Below are 24,980 nucleotides of genomic sequence, written 5' to 3'. Positions count from 1 at the left end.
AACTCAAACTATGGACAAATTAAAATTGTGAGCTTGATATACATGCATTAAAAAAAATCCCAGTCCCACGGAGCAAGCGTTGCTTTCTGCAAAGCTCTGTCAGCATGTTGGATAATATATTCCCTCAGTTTGTTGGCACGAGTAAGAATCACTCAAGTAGAGTGGCTCTGTAGCAAAGACGTGGTCGTAATGGGAAGGTTCCAGTTTTGAATGCATAGAGCTGTTCATCTGCGGCTTTGCCAAAAAAAAAAGTGTAGCATTTACAGCCCGTAGGATGAATGAAGGTTGAAAAGTTTCCTGTATGTTCCGTTTAAAGTTGCCCAACTAAATAAATGCTCGAGCATTAAAGGCTGAGTTGGACTTATTTGCTCTAATGTACCGATTTGCCGTTGCACTGGAATACGCATTCTTCCATGAGATCATATGAATTCTAACTGTGCTATTTCTTGCCATCCAGAAATACGTGTTATCCAAGTGTTGACTTTCAAATATCCTAATGGAAAAAGAAAAAGTGCTGTTTTTTTCCCTTTTCTTTTCACCACTTAAAGTCATAACATGAATTGAAAGAGTTACTCTGCTCTAAAAGCTAGCGGGAATTCATTCAAAACATCCACTTCCCCAGTCTTTAAAACCTCACTACATATTTATTGTGACTTAAAGGCAATACTTAATAGTAAGTTAAAATGGCAGACAGGACATTTAAATTGTTCCCAAGGTTACGGATACCACAGGATGCTGAATGGCTTCCACAGTACGGTGAGACCTGCTGCATGACTTTGGTCTTATCCTACAGTGGAGTGCCTTAAAAACAAGGGTAATATGAGCTGCGCAGCAGTCGATATTTATCACTCTCTTTATGGAACAATATTAAATGCAGTTACAGTCCTCAAGGGAGGGGAGAAGGAGACAGACAGAGACTCGGAGAGAGAAAGCACGATAGCAAAGAAGGGTGGAATAAGAAAGTGATAGAAGAGACGGGAAAGATGGAAAGAGCGGTAACCATCAGTCTCTGGGGTTTCAAAAAAAATAAAAAATGTGCCACCTCTGACTTCCTTCTCTATTCTTTCTTCCCCACAATTTTTCCTCCTTCATCTGCTTTCCCCTTTTTATCTCACCCCTGGAGCCCAGCCAAAGGTCATCTCTCTCTCTCTTTCTTCTGCAGCAGTCGCTCGCCTTTTAATAACAGACACACACACACACAAAGATGCGCACGGCCACATTGTAGTTAGGCCCCTCCACTCTCACTCCTGCTGCTTTCCTCCACACAGAGAGACTCACAGTCTCCACCTGACACACAGGCACACACACCTTTTGCCAGCCCTCCTTGTCATTTTCTGTTGAACCGAGACCTCCTGTGATGCAGACTGACACACAGAGTCGTATGAAATCAAAAAGGCTTTGCTCCTCCACTCCTCTGTCTGCAGGTTAATGGTTTCTGGGCTGAACCACCCTTTCCTTATATCTGGATCAGCCTGAGGGCGGATCTGTCTAATATCTGGTGTCTACTGTTACATGGAAAAGTGCAGGGTGAGATGCCCAGGGAAAAAAGATCACTGTGTGTCTGTGTGTGTGTGTATGAAGGTTAGGTGTAGTTTTATTTTCCACTTATAACATTTACTTGCAACACGTCATGTGCTTCAATTTGCAGTGTGATATTTTTAACCCTTTAAAGCTGCATTATGTAATAAATCTAAAGCAACTGGCCATAAAATCCTCCTAATATGTCACAGAGACTCAGGAATAATGTTCATATAAAAAATGAACTCACAACAACAACAGTACAGACAAAATATTTGCATTAAAAAAATATGTTGTTTTGACATGTGGCGCCACCTACCGCCATCTACCAGTCATTGCAGTCAGTAGAGTCTCAGCTGCCGAGCAACCAGGGGTTGCCAGTTACGTCAGAAAACGAAACCTAAAAGACCTCGGTACTTTGAATTTGAATGTAGTAACCGTTTTTGGCCACATTCTTACATATGGCGCCTTTAACGTAGTTACGCAATGTTTTGCGCTATTGGAAAAATTCCCACTGTGATGAATATCGCGGTAATTTCACTCCCGCTGTTTCAGGAAGCCGGAGAATCGGCGTCGTTGTCGCCAGAGAGGATTAGTGGGAAGAACGTCTATACTTTCCATTTTGTTGCCTGTTTTTGCACACACACTGGAACAATGTCGTTGTCAATGTGTTTTTATACTGTTTGAATTTCAAATTTAGCACGCAAAATCTGTTGTCCATGTACGACTGCCGTGTTCGTCTAAATAAACCTTTTTGTTCTTCTTCATCTTAAATTGTTAAAGCAGTATTTTAACATGCAGTAAATTGCAAATAACTACCAGATATTGGAAGTTATTCTGAAAAACGGACAAAAGCACTTACTCGCACGACATTTTCTGGTCCTACCTACCTCCCTATTTATCTATCTATCAATTTATTTCTGCATTGCATTTTTTAAACTGGCCTAGCACAATCAAACATATAATTTGATTAATTGCATCCTTTGCAATTTGCTAATTGCGTCATTTCAAAATGCAAATTTGATTTGAAAGTGAATAGATCAGCCCCACCAAGGAGGCACAATGGAACGTCCCTGCGCTGTGTGTGTGTGTGTGTCTGTGTGCATGTGTGTGTGTGTGTAGAAGGGTTAACAGTAATATCTGAAGTGACAAAGGGTGACTTGGCAAGTGTTATTATTCTCCTCACATGAATAATGGAAGTTAATATGGAGGAGGTGATAGCTGCGAGCAAACACACACACACACCAAAATGACCACCACCAACACCAGCCCGACCAGACGAGGCTACTGCTTGTCATTCTCAATCCCCCCCCCCCAAGACTTCTAGGGGCCACAGAGAGTCATCATGCCCAGAGAGGAGACGCCTCGCCTGGGAAACTCTAATAAAGAGTGGGGGGTCTTTTTTTTTTGGTGAAAGGGAGAAGGTCTGGAAGACATTTGGTCAGAATTCAATCAATTTTACAGTACTTAGGAAACCATGACAAACATGAAATGGATAATGGAAGAGTGCCCTTTCGTGTTCTTCTTCTTCATCTGCTGCTGTTGCTGTTGGAGTTCTTCTTCTTTTCCTCCTTTTCTTCCCACTCATTCTCTTCTTATGTTCTCCTGTTCCTGCGTATGCCAAACATGGCTTTCTTCAACTCTTGTAAACTCACTCATATTTTGGTGTTGTCTCTCAATATCTTTAGTTGAATTGAATTTTCCCTGAAATAAACTATTTGAGGCCATGCGGTTGGTGTAGTGGTTAGCGCTCTTGCCTTTGCAGCAAGAAGACACCGAACAAGGGCCTTTCTGCAAAGAGTCACCCCCCCCCCCCCCCTCCCAACAGTCCAAAAACATGCGGATTCAGGGATTAGGCAAATTGACCGTAGGTGTAAAGGCCACATTATACTTCTCCGACTGCGTATGTGTTATCCGTCTGCGTCACCACGGAGACGCCTCGAGCATTTATACTTCTGCGTCGTGGTGACGGACACTCGCTGCAATTTCCCGCCCGATCAGTAGGGGTCGCTGCGCAAGGTTGTTGTGCTTCTGGCTACAGTGAGCAATGGCGTCCGAGAAAGAAAGAGAGAGAAAGACTGTTGTTGTTGAAACAGTGGCCGTTTCTCACTTTTCTGTGTGACGGAACGCAGTTTTAAGATAATTTGAGGCGAGAAATTGGCCATTTAGGGTCTAAACATGTGCTGTGTGTGTTAAGATATGACGTATTTATAGTTCGGCCGCGGCGTTATCGGCGGGGATCAGCTCCGCCTCTGTCAGGACGCCCGGAGCGCACTGAGAGCCGGCACAGAGCAGCTTCGCTCAGCCTGTCCTGAGGACCAATCGCAGCTCTTGCCGTCTCCGTAGTCCCTTGACGGAGTGACGGACACTTAAAAAATATTTCGTGCAGTCGGAGACGACGCAGAGGCTCTTCGACAGTCTCTGCGTCGATGCAGAGTCTCTACATAGCCTACGCAGAGCACTTTACGCAAGAGTATAAATTGGGCTTAAGAGTGGATGGTTGTTTGTCTCTGTGTTTCCCTGTGGTGGACCGATGTCAAGGTTTTACCCCACCTTTTGCCCTATGTCAGCTGGGATTGGCACTGGTACCCTCTGTGACCCTCATGTGGAGGATAGAGCGGTAGATGAATGAATGAATGAATGAATGAATATGTCCTGAAAACCCCCCCTGTCCTAAAAAACATATGCAGTTGTTTCAGTACGAGTAAAATTCACTGAATTTGTCATTCTACTGGAGCTGATGTATAATTCAAATAGCCATCTGTCTCTTTAATAGAATTTTTGGAGATTAATTGCCCGCCTCCTGAAAATGCTCTAGCAATAGAGGAGGGCCAAAAAGGCTAAAGCCATTAATTGAAATGTGGGGAGCAGATTGCTCGGCATTGGTGTGCAAACCATCCCGGCCCCGGTTTTGTGTACCTGTGTGTGTTTGTGTGGCGAGTCTATTAGTGAGTGTCCTTTTCAAGGATCATAAGCCAATCTCCTGTTGGCGATGGCCTTTGCTCTGCTCAAAGGTCGGCAGGTGTGACTCACAGAGAGATGAGATGTCAACTGTTTACATGAAGAAATAGCCCGACGCTGCATGCTGAAAGTGCAGGTAATACATTACGTTAGCGCACACCGTTATTATTTAAATTGGGAAGTATATAATGTGACATGGAAAAAAGCCAAGACGGTTAACAGTTGTCATGTTGTTTTCAGGGATCCCTATCCATGAATCATGCTCGTTGAGATGATTGTGATCAACACATGTATTTACATTTAAATGAGATGTATGGTATTTCTTAAAGGGCACATGTTCACTTTTAGTTTAATAAGGCCTTTGTATTTGTACTAAAAAAAAAAAAAAAAGGTTGCACATGTGTGCACCTTTAGTCAATTACCACAAACACATTTATCAGGCGGATACTTTATCTCACTATAAACACATTTTATGTGTCCCAAAATGTCACCCCGACAGTGAGAGTGCTGGATGCAGCTCGACTATAAAAGAAACAACATTTCCATAACCCGAAAAGCAATCACACAAATGGACAACCAGTGACCACCTATATAATGAAAACCTCATTCAAAACCTCTTGACGCATTTGTTTTTTTTGTTTTTTATTATTATTATTTTGGCAGCTTAAACTGTGAACTCCCGGAACTGGTGTCAGTCGCTCAGGTGCAGTCATAAAAGACAAAGACACACATGGTCTCATAATGGATTTTATTTGACTCGGATGGCTTTTCCTTCTGTTAGAGGAAATAAGAAATAAATATCATGCCTGGTAAACAAAACAATAAAAGATTTATTTGGCAATGGAACCACTAAGAAATGCGACTTTTTTAATGTTTTCAGACGATAGACGACATGTGAAAAATGTCAGTGCAAATACACACACATATATATATATATATACTGTGTATACACAGCAGTGCCAGTATCTCCACAGTGTGGATGTAAACCTGATGTAATGTGGTGCAGCAGGTCGGCACCTCAACACTTGACTGGCACGACTCCATCTTGGCAATTTAAGGTGCAGACTCATTCCAGCATTATGCCACGCCACATTAAGTCTCTGCATGTGGCTTTTTTTTTTCTCTATAAGCCATAAGTGGGTCACGTTCTGTATAGAGAAGTACAGAATACTCCAATTAAGGCTCCCTTTACTTTGACAGATATTAGCACATTGGCTTGTGCATAAGTCTCACACCATCGTCTGTTGATGTCCTTGTCCTCTTATGAATCATTTCCAATATGGTGGCCATGCAACCTATTTAATCCCTCACACACTTTAACCCTTTGAAATACTACTCAACCATTTGGTCGACCACACTTTAAGTCACTATATCACATTGAAAAGTGCATCAAGCTGAATGTTTTACTTTATTATGAACAGACGTCTCAACCGTTTGGTAGAGGCCTTTATCTGAAATATTGTAGGGTTTAACAAAAAAAAAAAATATATATATATATATATATATATATTCATTATTGTTATCATAAGTAAATAAAATAAAATAGTAAAATAAAATGCTTTGCTTTTTTCTTGGTGTGTACCCAAGGGTTAACAACAGCACCAGATGTAAAGAAATCAGACAATACTCATTTTCTGTCATTTTTTGCTAAAAACGATACATGAGAACTATGTACTTCCTGTTTACTAGCATAAACATCAGCATGGCTGCAGCGAAGAGAGAAAACAAAAACAATCTGAGGGATATTTTCTCGCTGCGCTGCATATTAAAAATACCATAGTGCCGTTCCTGTCCGTCAAACGCTTCCCCTCTTTTCCTGCTCCTTCAGTTCCACGAGCGCAAAGCAACATTTCGCATATTTAATTTGCCTAAACAGTGCGCGATGCCAGGCACATACTTTTTCCCATCAAGGCCTTGGTGGGGAGGAAAAAGGCGAGTCGTGCTCATCTCTTGTCAAACAAAAGGAAAGAGCCAGAAAAACACACAAGCTGAAAGAGAAACAACCGGAATGACGAATCGGAATTAATTTTCTGTTTTCGGAGCACGGACTCGTCGATTAACGTTCGCAACCTCTTTTTCCTCAAGTCTAACTTAGCGAGTGTATAATGTAAATTATAGCTTAGAGTGTATAATTTACATTAATACAGTTGTGTGTGTGTGTGTGTGTACGTGAAGGTCAAACAGAAAAGTCCAGGGAGAGTTCTTTTGCTCTTAAGTGCTGCCTATTTACATTTTAAAATGTGCGTCCACTATCTACCACAGTGTGTTGGTGCATGTTTGTATGATTCAGACCTGACTGGCAGGAGTAAACGGTGAATAGCTCGCCTGATATTTCTTACCTCTCTTTCTCTCGATCTAATTACATTGTATTTTCGGAGCGCTGTCCGCCTGCCAAGGCTCCCCCCCCCCCAACAAACAGCACTAATAGAATTAAGGCCAGGCCATTGTGTCATGTCAGAAATCATTTCACTCATATAGGTTTTCATTAGTGATGTGCTGTGTGCGTGCGTGTGTGTGTGCACGTACAAGAAGCAAGGAAAAGTGTGTGTTTACGTGCGATTGCTTCATCTTTTCCAACAGAGGAACTTTGCACTGTAGGAGGGCAAGTTATGTTATTTTTTATTTTATTTTTTAATCTTTTACATTAAAACCAGTGTGTCTTCCATATTCCATGTTGTTTCCCCATCACACAGACACACACACACACACACACACACATGCTACAGCTCTGATATGTATTTTTGTCTTTGAAAATGGTTCCATTGATCATAAATGTCATGTCATCCTTTCTCTTTCTCCCTCTTTGACTTTGTTCTTCTGAAATAGAACAGAAGAATATATATATATATATATTCTTCTGTTCACACACACACACACACATATATAGGCTGATCCTGTGTGCACGTGTTGCACATTTCCGTGGTTTTGTTTATCAGCTGACCTGTACATCTCTGAGTGCTTGGGATACCTCAACTAATGTCTTGCGTCATTCTCTCTCTCCCTCTCTCTCTCTCCAGAGACCTCAGCGAGAACCAGATTCAGTCGGTTCCGAGGAAAGCTTTCAGAGGAGTCACCAACGTCAAGAACCTGTAAGCACAATTACTTCCTTCCTTCCTTCCCTCCATCTTCTTTCTTTTTACTCCCTCCCTCTCACACATCTTTTTTTTTTGCCCATCCCTTTTTGTTTTTCTTTTATACTGCATTGGACCGAAACCACAAAGAGCCTTTTTTTTATAATTCAAGAAATGTTGGCTCCAAATGGGAAACACAACTTCACATGAGATCGTTGTGAGATGCAAACTGATAGAAGCGTGACTAATATGAGCCGTGCCGCTATAACAACCAAGATGGATGGACCAGTGATGTGGGTCTGTCAAATCTGCTACGAGACAATATTAAACAAACTGGACGGTAATTTCTCTAAACGGAGGGGAGGGGAGGGGGGAGCGAGCGAGCATAGCGGTCGTCTGATTGGTTGGCCTGTCTCGCGACCACCGAGAATGAACGAAGACGTTCCAGAACCGTCACATTTGTCTGTGACGACGCCACGGCGCGTCAGTGTAGTATTGATGGTGCCTGCGACCATGAGGTTTAGTGGTTTAAACGTCACTGTAAATTTCAATATGTGGGCGAATACAGATGGCTCCCATGGTGAGTTAGAGGAGAAATTTAAAGCTTATACATTTGAGGAAAATGAAGGATTTTACCCACAATATCTGTGGCGTTTATAGTTAAGACGTTAATTTGAGAAAAACTAAATTCTAAATCACTTTCAGTTTTCAGTTCCTTGAGGTTTGTCCTATTTTCTCTCAAATATTCCCACTTTTTTAAACTCTTTCCTCCCTTCCTGTCCAGGGTATAAGAGGGTTTATCCTCATCAAGTGTTCAATACCGCCCTGTCATTTATTCATGATGTCCTAATCACCAGTAGTGCAATCAATATGCTGCCGAATCAATGGCGCTCGTCAATAATGGCTGATAAATCCTGCCTGGTGCTGCACTGGAAGCTTTTCCATAGACTCTCGGGAATAAACATGTCCTCGGTGCGCGGAGTGTTCAATATATACAGTTGGTTTAGATAGAAAAGAACAAATTAAACAATAGAATAGAATAGATTTGTGTCTTTCTTTGTGGAAATACACATTTTCTCTGGTGTTTTGACAGAGGAGGAGAATTTGACATAAATCAAAAGCATAATTTCAAAGTTCAAGTTTCAAAATGAGTGATGGAACGAAACAATATAATTTGGCTTAATTAGATAAAAAAAAAAAAAAATATGGGTTTCTTATTTATGGTATTTTTTATTACAGTGTGCAAAAACATAATAGTGATCTACCCTTTAAATTATGCGAGGACACTTAATTAATACGTTTACACAAAGAGGGATTTAAACCAACCGCTAAATCAAATCATATTTTGATATCAAGCCAGTCTCCTTTGGTCATATTTTATACATTTAAGTCATTCCACTCCGCTAATCAAAAGCTACCCCCTAAACTGATTTTTTTTTTTTTTTTTTCAACTGCTCTATAACGGCCCAAAAAAATGAAAATAAACCCTCAGCTTTGGAGCCAATATAGATAAGGAAGTTGTTTAAGTGCTCACAAAAAAAGTGATATGTCTCACATTCCTGGAAAAAAAGGATGTGAAGCTCCAATTTTGAGCCTTAATATGACATTGTTTACTCTGTCCGAGGTCAATCGTCTGAATATTTGCCGTACGTCAACTTAAAAACGTACTTATCCTTGAACGGTACAGATCGGTGTGGTTGATAGATGTGTATCGTGTTACAGTAACTCGGACGTGCACGTGTGCTCTCCCGGTCAGTTTCCTTTCCCATGTGTGATGGAAAGTTCAATATGGCTGCCACATTATTGCTCGCAGGTTAAATGGACTTGAAAGTGCGCGTGTGTGTGTGTGTTTGTGCGTATTTAAGTGAGCGAGTGTCAGTTCCCATGGCTGGATTCCAAACCTCTGAGTTAAGGTTGGCCCTCTGATCATCTAATCCACTCTCCCGTCTCACGACGGACAGCACTTCACACTCAACACAAGCACGACCTTACGTCTTTCACCCCAGATGCACTCGAGTGTTTCACAACTAACTCAAATCCGGCGCCCAGAAATGACCCCGACTGCAGAATAGATCACATCTTTTATTGCAGTGGGGGACGTAAACCTTACATATCGATGTCAGTGCATTTAACCTGTATTTATCCTGGGAAGGGTTAGCTGAGGCTACATCCGCACTGCTCGCTTTTTGTTTTAAAACACATCAATCTGCCATTTTAGAGACAGTTTAAAATTACTGCTGGCTTTGGTTTGATTTAAGGAAACTTTCAGGACTACATTTTGTTCTGGATGTGCAGAAACTCGGACTTTTGAATCCAATGACCCCAGTTTCTTGTTCCCATCGTCCCTGCTCTTTCTTTTCACCATTGTTGGTTCTTCTGCCTGTGTCTCTGAACAGATCGACTGTACTGTAGGTACAAGGTTGAATTCCAATTCCTTGCTTAACCTTCAATCTAAAAAATGCGTGCTCCCTCTAGTGCAAGTGCTGTCCCGATTCTAAGAAAAATGCGAGTTTAAGGGCTGTATCGCCCTCAATATTGAGATTTTCCAAGACCACCCTTGGGAGCAAGGGCTACCCAGAATGCATTGCGTGTTTTGACAAAACAAAGATGTCGTCGAAAGCAGCGAAACAAGTACCCTACAAATTAAGTATTTTCTTTGTTAATAGAGATATAAAAATGATGAAAACCATTGTATTATCTTAGTTTAGGCCCATATTATGGATTACTGACGTCATTGTTGTTTATTTTAATTTTACGATCTTTTGTCAATAGTCGGCCGGTGCAGACAATCGATGGTTTGCTATGGTTTTCTTTTTAATAAGCTGTGGTGTGTGGTAACTGTCAGCTGAATATATCCGTGGTTGTGGTATTTGTATGAGTATCATCTTATAACTAACTGACAACCTAATAACTTGACTGACAAACGGATCGTAATCAATAATCGTGACGTAAATATGTTCTTCTTCTTCTTTTTTGGAGTTGACAGACTGGACGCGTTATTCTGCCCCCCACAGTCTGAAGACGTACCTGCATTTTAGTCGTGTCCCATTTCTAAGTGACAAAATAACCCTCAACACTTGGTTTTGAGGGCCAGTTAAGATTAAGGGTTGAGCTTGAGGGTTACGATAGGAATTGGAATTGGCCCCAAGTTTCCAGAGTTTGCTCTCACTCTGCCCGTTTCCTTCTTAACACGACACTCGCTGTTTTAACACAACTCTTTGCGTTGTGCCAAAGCCATAAAGCCGTATTAATCAAGTTGTCTCTGCACTCGTTAAAATGTTTCACACTAAATTGCTTTGACTTACAAAGTGAATCACGGTACATGAAGATCATTAATTTTTCCACCCTCTTCTTTTTTTTTTTTTGACATTTGGCAACACCTCCTCCCTTCACCCCTCCTTCCATACTATTTGTTTCTCTTATTTCCACTTTCCTTTACGTCTCCTTCCATCTTCCAGTAGTTCCTCATCTGTCATTGTGTCATTCTTTATCCTTTATACAACCAAATTGGCTTAGCATTTATCTATTATTCTCTTTTTGTTTTACTTACCTCCCTCTCTCTGTCCCTCATGGTCTCTCTTGAGTCTGTCAGTTTTGTTTTCTTTGTCTTTTTGAATCTATTCCTTCTCCCCCCACCCCCTCCCTCCGTCCATCCCTGCCTCCCTTGCCTTAAATTCCCTCTCGCCCTCTTTTTTCCCCCTTCTCTCATTCGCTCCATCCCCTCCCGCATTAGACAAGGTGACTCCTGCAGTAAAAGGCCCCAACCCTCCATTACACCGCTGATGGAAAAAAAGCCATCTTGACATTCTGTCCCTGGTGGACACAGCATTGACTTTCTCACACGGCTCCCTCTCACTTTGTCTCTCACCTGCTCGCTCTCACTTCCTCCTCTCGCTCTTTCCCTCTCACTCCCTCTGTCATTCTCAATCTCGTTCCCTCTCTCTCTCTCTCTCTCTCTCACTCGCTCACCATGTTTCTCAGAGGTATGGGATCTCTTCTCTTTTCTTTCTTAGATGTTTCCTTCCTTGCCTTCCGGTGGCTACCGCTGCACTGTATGCCAATTATTACACTTTTTTTTTCCCCTTCACGTGCACGTGCACACTCGCGGACACTTTTCGACCCCTGCAATCAGATTGACTGCCTTGCTGAAACTGCCAAGAAGCAGACACAAACGATTATCGTAGCCAACCCGCTAACCTGAGGAGACATGTGCATGCCATGCGTCTGTGTGTAGATGCTTGTGTGTGAGATTCTCCATACAGTGTGCTGACTGCTGGTCCTGTCATTCCCCTAAACTCAACCCGTCAGTCAAACTACAGATGATAAAGGCACGTGTAAAGTTAGAATGGATGGAAAGCACTGTGAAGACACTTTACGTATTTTGTGGTTGTACCAATGTTGCATCCGACATGCTGATACCCTGGTCAGTTTTTTTTTTTTTTTTAATGTCCTTTTCATTATTTAATCTTATCATGTCACGTGTAGTTGTATCCTTGTCTTGTCTTGCCTCAGCAAAAAAAGTCTGCTTCGTCTGGGTCCACACTGGAAGCATGAGCAGTACATCTGTGTTCGCGGAACAGCTTGCTTTTCATTTAGGCACACGTTATCGGATTAGAGCAGCCACACTGCCCGTGTGAGCTGTGCATCGTAGGTGCGCTGTTTTCCTTGAGAATAAAAAGCAAAATAGACGGTAAAACATATGTTTGACCACAGTTTCAATATCTTTATCTGTTGAAGATGTCAAAAGTAAAAGCGCCCAAGTGTTCCTTTTCAACCAGGCTTTTATTTTGAAGTATTGGCAGGCTTCTTACTTAGAGGTGAAGTAAGTAGTTTATAGTGACATCTAGAGGAGAGGCTGAAATAACCCTAACCAACAACAAACTGCTCCTCTGCTCACCCCCTCCCTTCCCTGAGCGCTACGGTATCCTCAGCCGGTCAAATGTCGTCCTCGTCGTCTTTCTCCGTGTCAGCAGATGAGGTTCTAGTATATATTCAGATGTGTAAGTGTGTCTTTTGTATATCGCTGTAAAATACGTGTGGTCTTCCATTCTAAACGCGTAAAAAGATCCGCTCTCAGCCTCGTCTCAGCGCTCTCTCCAGCTGACCAGTACTTTTCCACTTTGTTTATACCTCAGACTTCCTGCTCCGTCAGTGGAGGCGGGACTACAAGTAAAGCGACGCTTGATTTGTTCTCTCGGGTTTGTCCTTACAGGCTCCCGTAGAAACACGGCGTCTCGCTGCTAACAGTGGCTATGCAACAGCGGCCCGTGACCATGTTATTTTACATGACTTTTTTTGAAACACTACGGAAATGAAACAAAAACTATTATACAGCGACTCGACAATGCAGGAGCACATAATATGTATAAAAAAGTGGATTTTGGGTTATATAAACCCATAAATACTACGCAGTGTCGCTTTAAGAGTTCTGGCATTTAGTACAGAGCACAGTGGCATTTAACAGTATGTTATTAATGTCACTTTTCATATGCAAACTCCATGTAAAACAGCAGCAGCTGATATGCTCCCAGTGTGAACAGCAGATTTAAAAGATGCAGCAGATCAGTGACGTAGCCACCACACCCTGCACACTGTGGCCCCTGTCCTAACATTTCTGGTTTATTTCTCAGTTCGTTGGCTTTTCTTATATTCTGGGTCGAGTGGAGAAAATGTCCAATTCCATTTAAGAAACCAAAATGCAGAAGAGCTGCTTAATTTATTCCCGAATCTTAAAACCAGGGAGGAATATAGTGCAAGAGAGGTTGTCTTCTGCACACTGGAATACATCAACACTTATAACCCTATAAATCCAAATGTTTTGAAGCTTCAAAGCAGCATTGAAAATGCTGTCAGTCCTCTGAAAACTGACCTAACTGAAAACTGAGAACTAACTTTGCGCCACACCGCCCACGCTGTAAGACAAAAAGAGAAGTACATTTTAGTCAGCACAGCACTGAAGTTGAATCATTTCCTCGGAACTGTTACTGCCTCTTTGGTCTAACGCTGTCAAAGCGTGTAGGTCTTAGAACGTATGCGTTATTGAAGGCCTTGACTGAGTCATCTACTGTTTTTGAAGTACGTTCTGCTCTTCCTCTCATCTTTACAGTTTGTGAGTCACTTTAAAAACGGCGATGGACAACTTCCAACCAACCACTCCAGATAGCAAAACTACTCATCAGTTATGAAATATTGTTTTCTGAGCATTTCATTTACAGAGAATGCTATAGGAGCCTTATCCATGGTCATGAGCCGACAGGGAGAGCTGCTCAGATATCCAGAGTAAATCCAGTGTAGTCATTGTGTGCATAACATTGACCCCAGTGAGCTATTTCTTTTAGCATTAATATAAACACTGTACATCTGTATTCAGCTTTTGCAAAAACCTCAGTTTGAAATAAGAATTGTTATCCAAGTAATTTAGTTCAATTTAACTTGTATTCATCCCTGAGGGGGGCAATTTGATGCAAGCTAATTTGCAACATAAAATCCCAACAATTAATTCATAAACTTACAAGCCATAACATGTCTTATTTATTCATGTAGCTGTGATACAACACGATTAAAAAATGAATTAACTAATAAAATGGGAATTTATCCAGGTGATGGATTTGATGATGACTCATCATACACAGTGGATAATGCTATAATTGCAGTCGGAGTGTGTGCTCCATGGAAACAAAATACAAATCCATGCATACAAATGACCATGATGCAATAATATTTGTCTGACCCCCATTTAATGAGAATGTTATATTATAGAGGTGCAACAAAAATCAGTATTGATATAACTAGTGCAGGGCCCGTAGGAAGTATGTATTCCTATAGTGGGAGCTGAAGAAGATGTTTCAGTTATGGTAATGCATGATAAGGAACGCACAGGCTAAAATAATACACTGTGGAACCTCATTCGGCACAACGCATATGTGCATAATGTTTTTTTGAAGAAAGTCAGCTCAGTGTCAAAGTGCAACAGGGCAAATGGATCATTTCCAGAAATTCAAAAATGAATTAAAAATATTCCTTAAGAGGTTTGCAAATAGTTTCAACAGATCCTTGTTCAGGGCGATGCCGACTATTATGATGGTAAATTTCAAGTCATTTCGAGATACTTTTTGGTTTTTTTGAGAAAGTCAGCTCACTGTCAAAGTGCATCAGGGCAAATGGATCATTTCCTGAATTATTATTTGAAAATTATTCCTTAAGAAGTTTGCAACTATTTTCAAGAGATCCTTGTTCAGGGTGATGCCGACTATTATAATGGTAAATTTTGCTTCATTCAGTAGTTTTTTTTTTTTCCAGTTTCCCAAAAAATGTGGGAAAAAAAATTTTTCCATAGATTTTCTGGAAACTCGAGATTTCAATTTTTTTTTTTTTTTTCGTAATTTTTTTTTTTTCTCATGTCACTTCAGGTACGGAGCCCCCGAAGTGACATGAGAAAAAAAAAATTCAAAGTCGAGATCTCGAGTTTCAAAGTCGAGATCTCGAGTTTCCCAAAGAAATATGAAAAAAAAAAAAATTATTATTATTTTTTTTTTCAGATTTTTTTGGGAAACTAAAAGTCGAGATCTCGACTTTGAATTTTTTTTTTTCTCATGTCACTTCGGGGGCTCCGTATAAACACAGTGACAGGGGAAGCTCAGAAATAAGCAATGGCAGATTTGGTTTGTTTTTATGGGTAATTGAAAAACGAACGTCAGCATTAAACAAAGATTATATTGTATTAAATAGTATCAAATCATTCCACAATAAATTTAAAAAAACATCTTTCTTGAAGTATTATACTGTATCACATATGCGTACTGAATGTTTTTTTTCTAAGGGAGAGACGCACACCCCTTTTACACTTGAATTCAGTATTTATGCTTTCTACTAGAGCGAGAGAGACAGAGATAACTGTGATCTGATAGTGTGTATGTGTATGTAAAATCATAGTCATGCTTAAATCACAACATATGAAAGCCACTCATGCCGTGAGGCATGTGGCCGCAGTTGGATTAGAGAGAAGCATGGACCCATCAGATAAGGTACAGCCGTTTCATATGCGCTCACATTACACCTCAGAGCCCACACAGACACACTTTTTTTATCTTCCGTGGCCATCTCGTCCTCGCACTGTACCTTGTTTTCCATCTGCCTGCTTTCTCGCTCTCACACACACTTTTTTTTATTGTGATGAAATTTAATTCATCTCTCCCAGTGGGTCCGCCCATGCTCAACATCCACTCACTCACAGCAGCTTCAGGTGGTTTTGGAAGAATGTGTTCAAGAGTGTGTGATGTGCAATATCTGCACCAATGCAACCGTCCAGTTCATTAGTGACAGAGCAAAAAGGAACACACCCCATGGCTTTACTTCTTTACCTTTCTCCTCCCTGTCATCCTCTCCCCTCTCCTCTCACTCATAAAACGCCGCCATGCTTCACGCTTCCCTACCCACAATGCAGTGCAGCGATGGCCGTTTGTTTGAATTATGACAACAGGGCCTTAGAGGGAGGTGAGAACATTGTGTCGGCTGTGCGTGCGCTCGCACACACACACACAAGTGTCTGCGTGCACACAAATACACACTTTCTGACCTGCATTGTTGTGTGTCTTTGTCATTGCAGATGCTTACTCTCAGCTACTTTTATGTTTACCACAATTCCAACAGTGGACAAAAGAGTCAGGCGTATAAATGCAGCCTGTGGAAATCTGAAAAAGCATCATATAGAGATGAGGAATAAAAATATATGATGGCCATCTTCCCTGAAATCAGATTCTCATTTTTCTTTGAATGGCACAAACCTCCTACACACTTCCTTTACTGGCAGGATGTCACTGATTCATTAAAGGTTGTGATCAGACGAGGCAGGAAAGAAGAAATGTCAATAGCTTTGTCTTCTTTGTAATAAATTTAGCTTGACAGCACCCCCCCCCCCCCCCCCAACCAACAAACTCCCCTATTTTTCATGACAATGATTGGATTTGCAATTCAGTTTTAAGGTAACGTTTACTCAAACTTATGTTGTGGAAAAGACAATCTATGCAAGAGTAGTCGTTAGCCTTTTAAATTGACAGTTTAGAGTTTTGTATCGTTGCTTTAATTTGACTAAAATGACCCTTTGACTAATATGTATCCATCGTCTTTCAAAAAAAAAAATTATAATCATGAATTCATTTTATGAATATTTAATGTTTTATTCAGTCTGACTGATTTTACAATAAAGGCCGCTTACCATCCTTGACTTCATGTACCAGTCTCAGTCCAGAACACAATCAAAACATCATTTATCCTTGAGCATCATTAAAAGCAGACTCATCATTTGCAAGTCAAAAACCCTTTTTGTATGAAAGACCATTTACTGAGTTAAGGTTACATGAAGCGGCCGCCGTTGCGGATGTGCGTCCACTTTGCATTAATGGTATTTATCAAGGACTCAAACTAATCCATCAGAACGACAACCAGAATCAGTTGTCTAACATATATGCTGTATGTTGCAATTTAATAATATGATAATGATAATAATACATATATAATATGTTAGAATAGTTCATTTAAAGTGAACCAGTCATCATTTGTCCACTTACTCCACTTAGCCCTCCATCTTTTCTTGTCAAGTCTTGTTTTTTTGTCTTCCCATTCATACATTTTCAATCTCCAACCTTTTGTCCCCCCAGACAATTGTGTTGGTCTGAAACTCTCCAGCAGAGCAGTATATCTTTGACACACCCAATTTCTCATTTACCTAATGTCTTGCTGCACGTATCCTACAGCTGTCCAACTTTTTATACCCAGTACCAACAAGGAAAAGAGAAAATATTGATCTCCCGAAGTAACACCGTTATCGTCAACATTAAAGACGGCACAGGAGGCAGATGTGTTCGCATTGACTTCACACACTGGTGTAGTGAAATTAGATTAAGATGAAGCGAGAGATAAGGTGACCGTACTTATTAACCGAACCACTCCAATCACACACCCTGGTATATACAGGGGAACAGTATTTTCTCCTAACACCAGAGGAAATTCTCCTACCACTGGTGGTACATCTACCACAGTTTGAGAACCAAGGTCCTATATCCCGTCTGGAAGGCTAGAAGGGGCGTGGCCCTCATTTCACGTCTACACCTATTTTCTCATCCTCATACCATTCACTCCCCTGTTGTTCTTTTGAATCCTTCCACCATTTGTACATGTGCCTATGTTGTCTTGTCCGTGTCACGGCTCTTTCGCTATCACAGTAACAACAAAAATGCACGATTTGCTGTGTTTTCACTTGATGACAGAAAAATGACAGAAGGCTAGCGCTGGTGCTAATAAGAACGATCTCAGTAAATCCAAACACGTCAAATGTGCGCTCATTTTTTCACATGACAACGACTAATTCCAGCAATTTATTTGCTTTGCCTTTGCACATGTGTCATATAGTAGTTCCTGTAACTGCCAAACACAGTATTGCAGTGAAAGAGTCCCACAAAACAATAATGAATACACTAAATATGCAACTTTTTCTTTACCTCCTCTGGTAAAAGCAAAAAATCTTTTTACAATTCCCATTTGAAAATCTCCTTATTTAATGAACCATTATGTCTTCTATTATATGGAGTAGTCAGTCTTCCCTACCATCCTCCCAGTTGCTCTCTGATCAAGTGCTGTGTGTGTGTGTGTGGGTGTGTGTGTGTGTGTGTGTGTGTGTGTGTTCTTGTACTTGTGGCATACTGAGGACCAGTGAGGGTTTTTAACCAACAAAGTGAGGTCATTTTTACGGAGTGAGGACATTTTGGCTAGTCCTCACTTTGTATTCATTGAAATCACTTCCTTAGGTTGCTATAACATGCTATACTCAATTTGTCAAAAAAAAAAAATTTGGATGACATAGTATAGTATATCTCTTTCTCAAATTTTGGACCAATTTTTCATTCAATTCAATCATATTTTTTTCACATTTTTTGTGTCACATTTTTTTTTTCAAAAAAAATTTTGTCACATTTTTTTTTTCAAATTTTTTTTGTCAAAGATTTTCTAAAAAAAATTTAATTTTTTTTTTCAATTTTTTTTTTCACATTTTTGACCAAAAAAAATTTGGGTCAAGTTTTGTACAAAAAAATTTTGGGTCAGATTTTTTTTTCAAATTTTGGTCGGCATTGTATGGTATGACATTTTTGTAAAGTTTTGCACCAAAAAATAAAAAAAAATAAAGAATCGAAAAAGTTGGCTAACATGCTATACTCCATTTTTCAAAAAAAATAAAATAATTTTGGATGACATAGTTTAGTATGACTTTGTTTTTCAAATTTTGGACAACATAATGCATTATTATTATTATATAGTACAGTATGACGTTTATGTCAAATTTTGGACCAAAAAAAAAAAGTTTTCCAGCCCTTCTTGCTCTGGGGCGCTACCTACAGACATTTTATGGTACTGCAACCAGTAGTTCTTTGTCATTCATGAAGTAAATATTTGTAATTGTGTTGATTTATGAAGTGGAAAATGCTGGTCCTCACTTTGTCAGCAACCCGGTCCTCAGTATGCAGCAAGTGCAAGAATGTGTGTGTGTGTGTGTGTGTGTGTGTGTGTGTGTGTGTGTGTGTGTGTGTGTGTGTGTGTGTGTGTGTGTGTGTGTGTGTGTGTGTGTGTGTGTGTGTGTGTGTGTGTGTGTGTGTGTGTGTGTGTGTGCGCACCTATTTCTGCCGCCATCTGGAGCAAAGGGATGAGTTGAGTCAGTCTGCCAATAGGCCTTATGATAGACATGATTAAACAACCTAATTGTATGGAAGGGAAATACATTTTTCCACACCTGTTCTACCCGGCGACAATCTGCACACAGCGAAGCGCACGCGAGGCCTGTGAATTGAACGCAGTCGCACAAAGAAAGGAGAACACACGCAGAGTTAACCCTCGTCTCAGATTCTTACCAATCATGTCACTGCTCATCAGGGTGCTTGGTGAACAAAGCTGTCAGAAAAAAAAGAAAAAACTAATCATATTACCGATGATGGAATCATTTACTGAGGAGGGTGATGGAAGATGAAGTGTGTGGCAACTCATAATGCACCAGTTATTCTCTGTACGAGGAAAATTAGAAATGACGAGCTTCTGTTCTCAAAGCCATTACGATGTTTGCCCACTTATGTGACATACATTCATTATTGGGTCAACAGAGAGGAGGGTATCTTGTGTCTGGACTTCAAGAAACCATTAATGTCACCGAGGCGTATGAGGTGTGTTGCATATAGAGCCGTACAAGAGAGAATCCATCAAAAACTACTCATCCAGCAACACAGATTCTCACCAAAGTCATTTTTTAAACCAAATAAGCCAAAGGTAACTGAGATAAAATGAGTGTGGGGAAAAATCATAGTGATGATTTATTAAAATGTGGACAATATTTCTTACCACAAAAATGAAGCCCAACCTTCTGGACTAGCTCTGACTTGAAGTATTGGACATCTTCTTCTTCTCTAAGTTATTGAGTCAAAATGCATGATAAGGAACGTACAGGCTAAAATAATACACTGTGCAACCTCATTCGGCACAACGCATATGTGCATAATGTTTTTTTGAAGAAAGTCAGCTCATTGTCAAAGTGCATCAGGGCGAGTGGATCATTTCCTGAAATTCAAAAATTCATTAAAAATATTCCTTAAGAGATTTGCAAATATTTTCAAGGGATCCTTGTTCAGGGCGATGCCGACTATTATGATGGTAAATTTCAAGTCATTCCGAGATACTTTTTGTTTTTTTAAGAACGTCAGCTCACTGTCAAAGTGCATCAGGGCAAATGGATATATGGAATATAAAAAAATGGAGCAACTGTAACAACAATTTCCTCCAGGATAATAAAGGTATTCATATTCTGATTGATCAATAAGAATGGCAGAACCTTATCCCTTTTCATATCAAAACCTAGGTTTCCATTAAAATGTCACCACAAAAGGATAAAAAGGTGCAACTTGATGACATAAATTCCATTGGAAAAAAAATTTTTTTATATTGTACAAATATTTGCCTCGTGCACAATTTTGAGAAATCCTTTCATCCACAAATATGTTCTCTCATGGAAGCTGGAGAGGCATTTCAGTCATGTGATTTTCAAATGTCATCCTTTATTTGCTAAATCTTTTTTCCTCCGGACTCATTTGTTTTCACATTTTTTTTGATATGCCAAATTTTCCACCTCCCTAAAGCGCAATTCATTGTATTTCAAAACTTTTTTCCAAATTTCATCAGCCTGGTTTTTATGGAGAAATCAAAAATGCCCATAAAACCAGGCTGATAGAAACCCACCTAAAGTCTGCTTTATACAAATGACATTATTGACAAAAGAAAGCCTTTTATATGGCTGTGTCATGTGTCTCCATGAAGCTAAAGTGGATGTACCAGTTTGCTATGATTTTTTATTATTTTATTTTTTTTAAATAAGCCTTCTAATTACATTAAACACGAATATGGCACAGCCATATGCTGGTATTATTCCTAGACTGATTATATTTTAGAGTCCAGTCATGTAACAGCTGCTCACACTCACAGCTCAAGTACCCAAAAAGAAAAAAAAAGAAAATAATAATCTTAGAAGCAAATCCCAGCTTCTCACAAGAGTGCAATTCTTTTACATTGTTATACAACAGACCGATCGTAGCTCACGTTTACGACCCTTACTGTACAAATTGTGCCCGATTAATCAATCAGCGCAGCATGGCAGGAAAGAACGTATGTCCCAGTCACCTCTAAAACATCACTACTTTCAAAGCAGATGAAAAACATCTCCTCAGTTCCTAGAATCCTTTGGAGGGCCGAAAATAATTATGTTCAGAGCCAAACCTGGCCTGTGGGCACCGGGGTTGTTTAATATTTACCGTCTCGAGTCCAAACCGAAGTCATGCCAGTTGTTAACCGCGACCAGCTGGTCAATATCATGGAGAAATACATGTGAAAAATGTGCTTTTGCTGCACAGCACTGGGGTGGAGTGTTTCCAATGAACCTGAACTTTCCCCAGCACTGAGAAAATGTAAAAAAAAAGTAAGAGCACATGATTCAACCAAGCAGGATCACAGTATTGTGGCGCCATTTTGTCACCATGTAGCTGTACATGTTGATATATTTCAGCAGTCAAAAAATAACTTGATTATAGGTCCAGTGGGTAACATTTAGGAGGGACTGGCAGACATTGAATATACTACCCAGACGTATATTGGAAAAAGTGTATAATTGCTTTAAAATAAAAATCATTTGGTTTTTGTAGACTTTTTTTATGTACTATAAGTAAGGACCTTGCTATAAGGAAGCAGCCATCTTGTGCTACCGTTTTTAAACAGCAGCCTGAACAGACAAATCAGCCTTTTTGGAGTGGACCTTTATTACTCAAACAAAGAAGAAAGACATCATCTACCTTTAAGACCCTATTCAGATAAGGTTAGTTTTACATGAGGAGGGAAGTAATTATTACTAGAGTTTAGTTAAGCCAGAGCTATGGTGCCTCGTAACTGAAGACGCTGCAGAGTCACAGAGTTGTTATTACGCACCGCACAGGGAGCATTCATTTACAGTGAGTTTTCGTACCTTTTTTTTTTTTTTTTTCAAAACAAGTTCTTTTTAGACCAATAGTGACATGTAAATTAAATTAGATGGGTTTTAATAATTTGGTACCTACGACATCTTAAATGGCACAGATGGTGCCAAACTGTGCCAAAAGAGAGAGCGCCTAGACACCTCTTTACTAAAACCTTTGCAACTTTACTCTGCTTCACTTCAACAGCATAAGACTTTGCACAGCTCATGTCCACACGTTGTTACATGACCTCCATGTGTGTTTCAAGCTCCTACTGCATATTTTAAAGGTGATATTTGCTTTAAAATGCAATAATTATTTTTTTTTTTTTTTTTTTTTTAATCCTTCAGTTATGCTGTGTTCCATGTACATTTACTCTGACACAGTGGCATCTACAGTGAAACTTAAACCTCTGGTGGAATCTCACAAGTGTTATCTTAATTTTGATACCAAGATAATTCATATAGAGCTTGTAACTTCAGAGATTTACTCAATTTAGTTTGGGCATGTCATTTTTGAGCAGGGACTCCAAAAAGAGGGTCCGGGAAGAAGAGGTTAATACTAAAATCAATTAAGCTTAAGATAATGACGACGGTTCATAGGGCCTCATGTTGAAATACACCTCTTAGTTATCGGCAAAGTACAATACAAATCCCTCCTATACACATATAAAGACAAACACATGAATACTGTATGTTGCTCCTGAAGCCCAAATGCAATTTCTGTTGCCCTGCAGTAAAAACACCGGCTCCTGCTTTGGGGACCACTGTCCTCGGGCTTTCAAGCGGACATGACTGATACAACAGGTGCTGCTGCGTGCCCAGCAGACACCAGGGCTAGGTTGGAGGAAGGAAGAAAACGAGATTCAAAAGGTCAATAAAAGAAAAAAACAGGGGGAAGAAGTGGATTAGCGATGGATAGATGGGAGTGCGAGAGGAGAAAAGGTGAAGGGGAATCGGAGAGGAGAGGAGACACGAGGGCACCAGAGGGAGAAAAAATGGATTATGAACGGAGAGAGGACGAAAACACGAACAATCGTGGGAGATGGATGCTCTGAAACAAGGGGGAGAAACAAAGGAAAATAGAAGATAGAAAGTCAAAGGATTAGGGATGGAGGGTTTTAAGAAAGATGAGATGGGGAATGGGAGCAGAAGAACATTAGGGTGAAGTGAAATGCTTCTAAGCAGACGTATCTCGCCATGCTCTGTGTCCTGCATGTGTGTCTGCAGGTGTGTGTCCTCGTGCATGTTTGTATATATGCTCAACAGGCTGTCACTCATCCTTCCAAGAAAAAATTGGAAGATACTTTTAAAATTATGCCCTTTGTGTCTTTCCGACTGCAATACATCCATCTGCTCCTCCACAGAAGTAGAGTAGAGGGGGAGGAGAGACAGAGGGATGGATGGATGAGAAGAAGGGAAGGGAGGAGTGAAGGTTTCAGGGTTGTTGGGTTCATGGATGGAGGGATGGATGTTGGTGAGGAGGGGGGGGGGGGGTTTGAATGCCTTTTAGACCTGAGTAAAGGCAAAGGATGGATGATGGAGGGGCACGGAGTGCATCAGGGAGTCCAGTGATCGAGGCGACCAGAAAACCAAGGAGAGAGAGGAAGGAAGGATGGAAGTAAGGAAGGAAGGAACGGGAACGGGGGGTAAAAGTGGCCGAGTCGTGACTGTTGGTTGATTTACGGAGGCTTTCCTTTTAATGAAATTGTTTCAGTGACAGAGCCGGTAAAAGGCCCTTAATGGATTGGCTGGCCTAATGTAATGAAATTACTCCCTCTTTCACTACAGAGAGAGAAAAAAAAAAGAATAAAAGAGGACATGAGGGAGGAGGAGGAGGCGGAGGAGGAGGAGGAGGAGGAGGATGGGAGAGGAGAAAATGCAATTAATATTTACAGGACAGACAAGCAGGGTGGGCTTTAGTAGCTACGGCGTGCTCGCTCTCTTCTTCAGTGCGTCTACCTCTCTCGTCCCTCTCTCTCGCGGTGGCCAGTGTGCGTTGGGCGTGCGGCAAAGGAAGGGAGGTGATAGGCTGATGCCAGACAGGCCACTACGGCGCACACCGGGCTCCTCTCTTCGGCTCCTCTTTTCCTCTTCTCCTCTCCTCACGGCTGGCCATATCAGCGCTGAGGTGAGAGACTTCACCATGTGGCTGGAACCGGGTTTCCCCCACCACCACCACCACGGTGTGTGTGTGAGTGTGTTTGTGTGAAAGTGTGTGTTGGGAAAAGAGTTGACGCCAGGTACCTGCTATCTTTAACAAAAACCCACTTCTGAGGTATCACCTTACACACTCACACACTCTCTCAGATTCACAGAGCCTATCTTTTGTTAGTCCCTCCCCCAGCTGTGCAGGACCCTGCCGACTTGCGCTGACTCTCTCCCATCTCTGTCTCTCTCTCTCTCTTGTGTGTGTGTGTGTGTGTGCGCATGGTGCAGGCAACTGGACAGCAACCACATCAGCTGCATCGAAGATGGAGCTTTCCGGGCGCTGCGTGATCTGGAGATACTGTAAGTAGAGACAATCCCTGGTCCTCTCACTCTCACTCCTCCATCCTCCTCCTCCTCTGCCTCCTCTTCTCATCAGTCTCTTATTCTCCTCTTTTCCATGTGCGGTCTATTAAGCAGGGATCTGTCCTGCACTCTCCTCCTTCTCTCAATCACTTCTTCGCATCTTATTCTGTCCATGCACACTTCTTCTTCTTTTTTTATCTGCTGTATCTCTGAATATAGTAAGGTTAAACTTGTGCCGTTTTATTGAGATTGTGTTTCTTTTCATGCTTCTGCAAATTATCATCATCAGTGTTGTATTAAAGTATTGTGCGCATTGCTTACAAGGTAAAAGCTCAGTGTACCTGTTCATTCACCGGGGAATGTGTTGTCCTTGAAGTGCACACACA

General features: G+C 40.8%; 1 protein-coding gene across 1 annotated transcript in view; it reads left to right on the top strand.

The window, feature by feature from the left end:
* Positions 1–24,980, top strand: part of slit3 (slit homolog 3) — a gene marked incomplete at both ends in the record, with an annotated part of 258,540 nt that overhangs the window by 141,393 nt on the left and 92,167 nt on the right. The window contains 2 exons of the mRNA XM_083891564.1: positions 7,497–7,568; positions 24,520–24,591. Of these exons, the coding sequence (XP_083747690.1) occupies positions 7,497–7,568; positions 24,520–24,591 (144 nt within the window). The remainder of the gene's footprint in view (positions 1–7,496; positions 7,569–24,519; positions 24,592–24,980) is intronic.

The sequence above is a fragment of the Microchirus variegatus genome, assembly GCF_963457635.1.
Source record: "Microchirus variegatus genome assembly, chromosome: 6".
Taxonomy (NCBI): Eukaryota; Metazoa; Chordata; class Actinopteri; order Pleuronectiformes; family Soleidae; genus Microchirus; species Microchirus variegatus.
The sequence above is the reverse complement of the archived record's forward strand: the minus strand, read 5'-3'. Positions and strand labels throughout refer to the sequence as shown.